Here is a 6,670-nt window from a genome sequence, read left to right on the forward strand (position 1 = left end):
ATGCCACTCATCGAAGAAAAGGCTCACCCAAATGAATCATCTGAACCCAACATTGCGGATGAGAAGAAAAGCACATCACCGGAAACAGAGGTTGAGGACAAGCCGTTTCCGTTCTTTGGCCTGCTTTGCTACGCTGATGCACTAGATTGGCTGCTCATGGTGTCGGGGACCATGGGTTCCTTCGTGCATGGCATGGCGCCTTCAATGTCGTATTACATACTCGGGAAAACTCTCGACGTGATCGGGAGCAACATAGGCAATAAGGAGGCCATAGTCCATGAACTCTCTAAGGTTACCTTTGATCTGATTTGTTTTCAAGCTGCAATATTAACTGCCATTCGGTTCTGTTGAATGTTTTTGTTTGATTGTATTGTCATTTCATTAACAGTGTCTATTTTCATTGTTCCTGTCTGCAGTTAATTCCGTATATGTGGTTCTTGGCAATTGTTACCCTTCCTGGTGGAATGATTGGTGAGTTAAGTCTTCTAAGTTCTAATGTTGCTATATTGTTGACAGCGTAAACAAAGGAAAGCACTCAAGCAGGACGTTGCTTGTGGCTTGTGTAAAGCATAGTGAAGATCTGAAGGAATCTATGCCAGTCCGAAAATCAAATGAACTAATCTAATTGACAAGTATGAGTCTATAAGAAGAACAACAGAATTATTGAAGTCATCATGTTTTTTTTGAGCTGAAGTCATCAGCATGTTTTTTGAACCAACAAGTCATCAACATGTTAGCACACTAAAATTGAATATCTATATAGAATAACGATTGCTTTGAGAATATGTGAAGAACAATGGAATATATAAAACCTGACATCACTTTTGCATTAAAAACATTCTAGGAGAGCAAAATTACTCAAAGATAAAGATGCACAACATGCAAGTTTCAGTCAAACTAGGTAGAACCTAAACTAGCTTAAACAACCTTTTTGCCTGGTTAATGCACATTATTTGCATGAGAACGATAGTTTCAGCAAGTTTATAACAGCTATAGAGAACTGCAGGTAGCGCAGATGGCTAGAGCTGTGTTGTTACACCTAGGCCGCCTGCGTTAGAGCCCTGCTCGACGCAGGTTTTCTCACCTTGCGCAGGAGAAGCTTCTCCTCCTGTATTTCTTTCAAAAAAAAATGAGTTTATAACAGCTATAGCTGGTACCAAGTGAGTTTAGTTTGAGTGTAAGCCGGAGTGCTGGAGCAGGTGAGTTACTTTGAACTATCAGTGAAGTTGCAAATACAATGGTTCAACCTGGCTACAATTTGATCGTGTTTTAGTCAATCACGTAGTATTTAAACAGACATCATCTATTGGCCACCTAAAGATAACTGGCCAAAAAATATGACTCTGAAGTTTGAATACAGTAGCAGGCTAGCAGCACATCACAACAGAAATAAGTGCGCAGAAAAAGGGAAGCTTATGGTGGTAAAAAAGAGGAATTCCTCAGTAACACCATTCCCTATGTAACGACTTGTCCACACGTGCAGCAAAGAGAATACCACACCATGTATGGGAAGCGAAGTTATATGAATAGAATTAGTCACATTCCAATGAACTGTCTAATCATTTGCCACAAATTCACATTGATCCTGCTGCAGAAATTGCATGTTGGATGTATACAAGCCAGAGGCAAATGGCACGCATGCGGATGGCATATCTGAGATCAGTGCTCAGTCAAGATGTTGGAGCTTTCGACACTGACTTAACCACTGCAAACATCATAGCTGGAGCAACCAACCACATGAGTGTCATACAAGATGCAATTGGTGAAAAGGTATCGATTTTACTTTTAGAATATTTACTACAAGATTCACTAATCCGAACAGAAGCACTAAAAATTTGCTTGATGATAACAAATCTTAAGAATTGCATGGCTTACTTTCTTTCCTCAGATGGGTCACTTTCTGTCAAACTTCTCTACATTCTTAGTCGCTATCATTGTTGCCTTCGCATGCTGCTGGGAGGTTGGCATGCTCTCTCTGCTAGTTGTTCCAATGCTCCTCGTGGTTGGAGCAACATATGCGAAAACGATGATTGGCATGTCCATGACAAGAATATCTTTCGTCTCTGAAGCAACCACTGTTGTCGAACAGGTACCAGCGCAAATGAATGCAATGTTACAACTAAGTAGGTTTACTACATTGAATTTGTAACCATATGATACATTCGTTCACAGACTCTTTCGCATATCAAGACTGTCTTCTCATTCGTTGGAGAAAAATCGGCAATCAAATCCTTCATCAAATGCATGGATAACCAATATACGCTAAGCAAGAAAGAGGCGATGGTAAAAGGTCTAGGTTTGGGAATGTTACAGATTGCAACTTTCTGTTCATATTCATTGGTAATCTGGGTTGGAGCAGCTGCTGTAACTAGAAGAAAAGCGAAAGCGGGTGAAACAATTGCTGCTGTCATTAATGTCCTCTCTGGTGCAATGTAATACCGAGAAATTTCTTTCTAGCAATCTAGCATATTGGCATGATTATCCTCAATTAGAATCTTCAAAAAAAAATTAATTATATAAAGTTGTCTGTGATTCAGATATTTATCAAATGCAGCACCAGATCTTCAGGCCTTCAGCCAAGCAGAAGCTGCTGGGGAAGAAGTATTTAAGGTTATCAAAAGAAATCCAGCGATAAGTTACGAATCAAACGGAAAAATCTTAGAAAAGGTAACTGGAGATATAGAAATACAAGAGGTACATTTCACGTATCCATCCCGTGATGACAAGCTTGTTCTCCAAGGCTTCTCGCTGGCTATACAGGCAGGCAAAGTTGTAGCTCTGGTGGGGAGCAGTGGATGTGGGAAGAGCACAGTGATTTCTCTAGTTCAAAGGTTCTATGATCCTATATCAGGTAAAGGTTGTAGGGAATATCTCTATCTTTGCAGAAACAATTGTTGGCAGATATTACAATTTTGCATGCATACTTCGGCATTAAGTTCTACACAAACATATAAACGAGATGTTGGCATGTCAAACAGAATCCAATCTTCAAAAATAAAACAAAAACAAAACAACGGAAGGGAAACTGATGCATAGAATATAAGATTCAGATATTGCTTCCGATAGTCTTTTTCAAATAAGTTTGCGTGAGTAAGATGGTGTAAAATGCAGGTGCAATTCTTATTGACGGTCAAAATATTAAAGATCTTGATCTGAAGTCCCTGCGGAGAAATATAGGTTCAGTCTCTCAAGAACCATCACTCTTTTCTGGTACTGTCATGGATAATTTGAGAATTGGCAAAATGGATGCAACTGATGAAGAGATAATTGAAGCAGCAAAAACAGCTAATGTGCACTCTTTTATATCCAAACTTCCAAACCAATACTCAACCGAGGTAAGACTTTATGTTCTTTAAGCAAGACTAGTGAAGGCCTTACAAGTCTCTTTTCTTTTTCCTATGGTTGTGAATCGAACTATGTAATTTTGAAGACAGGATATAGATAGCCTGTGAAAAGGGAGGTTTGGCCAGATATACTGCTTTTAGTTGTCAAGTAGAAAGTTCAGTACCAAGAAACTAAGTATGGAAGCAGCAATATGTTGCATATGCTCTTTAAAAGGGCTAATTTTCAAGAAAAATTAGTTAGATAGCAAAATTTGAAAATAGTAATCATTTCTGCCGTGATGCAACCACTTCAGGTAGGAGAAAGAGGTGTACAGTTATCAGGGGGGCAGAAGCAAAGAATAGCAATTGCAAGGGCCATTCTAAAAGATCCACCAATTCTTCTTCTTGACGAAGCGACAAGTGCACTTGATTCTGAATCAGAGAGGATAGTTCAGGAAGCTCTTGACAGAGCTATGCAAGGGAGGACAGTTATCTTGATTGCCCACAGAATGTCAACAATCATAAATGCAGACAAGATTGTTATTGTAGAGAATGGAAGAGTAGCTCAATCTGGAACACACAAAGAGTTGCTGGATACAAGTGCATTCTACTCAAGTGTTTGCAGTATGCAAAATCTAGACAAGGATTCTGGCAAGAGCGACACAAGGTAAATGCAATCGACTGCCCACCTTTTTTCACATCGTAGAATGTTCACTTGTTGGATCCATCATGGAACTGTACTGAAAATGCAAGAATGTAACGCTGAGAATATGTTTTCCTGCAACTAAATCAACTATATCTAACTTGATTTACATGGAACTGGAATACAGTTTACTCACTCGTTTATTTTGATTGGTGAAACAGATTTACTGGTCAGGTCAAACAAGAAAAAGAAGAGGAAGCAGAAGATGGAGCATACAACAAAGCATATTTCACTACAAGTGAACAAGAGAAAAAACTAGAACTGACCTTAGAGCAACCAAAGCAAGCGATCAGAAAGAGAACATCTGCTTTCTACAGAATATTCCTTGGGACTTTTAAACTGGTACCGGGGAAGGTTTTGATAGGCTCCACAGCAGCAGCGGTCTCTGGGATCTCAAGGCCTATATTTGCTTTCTACATCATGACAGTCGGCATGGCATACCTTGAACCTGACGCAATGAGAATAGTCAGCAAGTACTCGGTAACTTTGTTTCTCATCGGGTTGCTGACATGTTTCAGTAACATCTTCCAGCACTATATATATGGCCTGGTTGGTGAAAGGGCAATGAATAACCTAAGGGAGGCCCTCTTTTCAGGTTTGTCACTCCAACATAAAGTTTGTATCTCTCACAATTGCATTTCACAAAGAAGTATATTAGTCTGTTGTTGCTTAGAATGTAACAGCATTTCTCTTCAATGAACGCAGTCGTTCTTCGGAATGAAATGGGTTGGTTTGAACAACCCAAGAACAGCGTCGGCTTTCTAACCTCGAGCATCATCGGTGACACCTCCATGATTAAAACCATCATATCTGATCGAATGTCTATCATTGTTCAATGTATCTCTTCAATCTTGATAGCCACAGGGTTGAGCACAGTAGTGAGCTGGAGGATGAGTCTAGTTGCATGGGCTTTGATGCCATGCCACTTCATTGCTGGCCTTGTACAAGTCAGGTCAGCAAAAGGTTTTGCCACTGACTTCTCTACGTCTCACCGGAAGCTAATCGCCCTTACCTCGGAGGCTGTTAGCAACATTCGCACCGTGGCATCTTTTGTTCAGGAAGAGGAAATACTAAAGAGAGCAGATTTATCACTGCAAGAACCAATGCGGACCAGCAGGATAGAGAGCATAAAGTATGGCGCAGTGCAAGGGATTGCCCTCTGCTTGTGGAATACAACACATGCCGTCGCATTGAGTTTCACCATTATGCTGCTTGACAAGAACCTAGCAACATTCAAAGATTGTGTACGATCATACCAGGCATTTGCAATGACAATACCTTCCATTACAGAGTTATGGTCCTTGATCCCTATGGTCTTGTCAGCCATCGCAGTATTGGATCCTGCACTTGACATGCTCGACAGAGAAACACAGATTGTGCCAGATGAGCCAAAGGTGCACTCTCAAGACAGATTTGCAGGTAAGGTTGAGTTTCAAGAAGTCAGTTTCAGCTATCCCTCAAGGCCAGAAATGATCGTACTAAATGGCTTCAATCTAGCTATTGAACCAGGACAAAGGGCCGCATTGGTCGGCCCAAGTGGTTCAGGGAAATCCACAGTGTTGGCTCTTCTGCTAAGATTCTATGACCCTTGCGAAGGACAAGTACTTGTTGACAGTAAGGACATCAGAGACTACAATCTGAGGTACCTGAGAAAGCAGATCGGACTAGTTCAGCAAGAGCCAATCTTGTTCAACTTGTCTATAAGAGAGAACATCAACTATGGAAACGAAGGTGCATCAGAATCGGAAATGATCGAGGCTGCAATGGAGGCAAACATCCATGAGTTCATCAGTGGCCTGTCAAACGGGTATGACACTCTGGTTGGGGATAAAGGAAGCCAACTTTCTGGAGGCCAGAAGCAGAGGATTGCGATTGCAAGAACTATACTGAAGAGGCCCGCCATTCTGCTACTGGATGAGGCAACAAGTGCTCTAGATGGTGAATCTGAGAGGGTAGTAATGAGTTCCCTGGGCGCAAAAGAATGGAAAAACAAAGGTGAGCTTTCAAGCAAGATCACAAGTATCACAATTGCACATAGACTGTCCACAGTCACCAGCGCAGATTTGATTGTCGTGATGGATGAAGGTAAGGTGGTCGAGATGGGAAGCCATGAAACATTAATCTCATCAAGCAATGGTGCTTACTCGAGACTGTACCATATGCAAAGCAAAGGAATGCATGACTAATATCATGATCTTCAGCTAGGACCGTGGCACAAAAATAAAGGCAAATTTAGTGTCAATTTTTTGAAGGAAGATGGTAAGGACGAATCCTACTGAAATGTGGCCAATGCGCCATTGGCAAGCATTTGATGCCCTAAAGATATGAAAAAACGTCGTCTGCAGTTTGGCTGGTGAGGAATAAGTTGCTTGAGGATGAATGCCATCATATGTGAACAACTGTTAGCTACATATAGCATACAGACATACACTTTTTTTTTCTTGCTAAAAAGCAATTTTGTAGTTTGCTAGTATATTACAGTCACATCATATTACTGCAATTTTTCACAGCCCAACTCTTAAATCTATGTTCTTGATTTCCTTCAGAATATAATCACCAATTTTCCAAGGATCTCTACTTTTACTTCTTAGCTTGCATACCTCTGCAGCTCTGCTAGAAAATAGAATAGAGTTGCATGCCATTA

The 6,670-nt window shown here is 40.7% G+C and overlaps 1 protein-coding gene across 1 annotated transcript; it reads left to right on the forward strand.

Annotated features, from left to right (window-relative positions):
• On the forward strand, window positions 1-6,212 carry LOC133894895 (ABC transporter B family member 19-like). The gene is made up of 11 exons (XM_062335078.1): window positions 1-291; window positions 417-471; window positions 1,595-1,831; window positions 1,887-2,089; window positions 2,173-2,432; window positions 2,538-2,851; window positions 3,112-3,335; window positions 3,638-3,990; window positions 4,188-4,621; window positions 4,732-5,168; window positions 5,247-6,212. Exons 1-11 carry the CDS (start codon window positions 1-3, stop codon window positions 6,210-6,212), a joined length of 3,774 nt encoding a protein of 1,257 aa, XP_062191062.1.
• Window positions 6,213-6,670: the final 458 nt, after the last annotated feature.

Source organism: Phragmites australis, chromosome 16, assembly GCF_958298935.1.
Source record: "Phragmites australis chromosome 16, lpPhrAust1.1, whole genome shotgun sequence".
In the NCBI taxonomy this organism is placed as follows: domain Eukaryota; kingdom Viridiplantae; phylum Streptophyta; class Magnoliopsida; order Poales; family Poaceae; genus Phragmites; species Phragmites australis.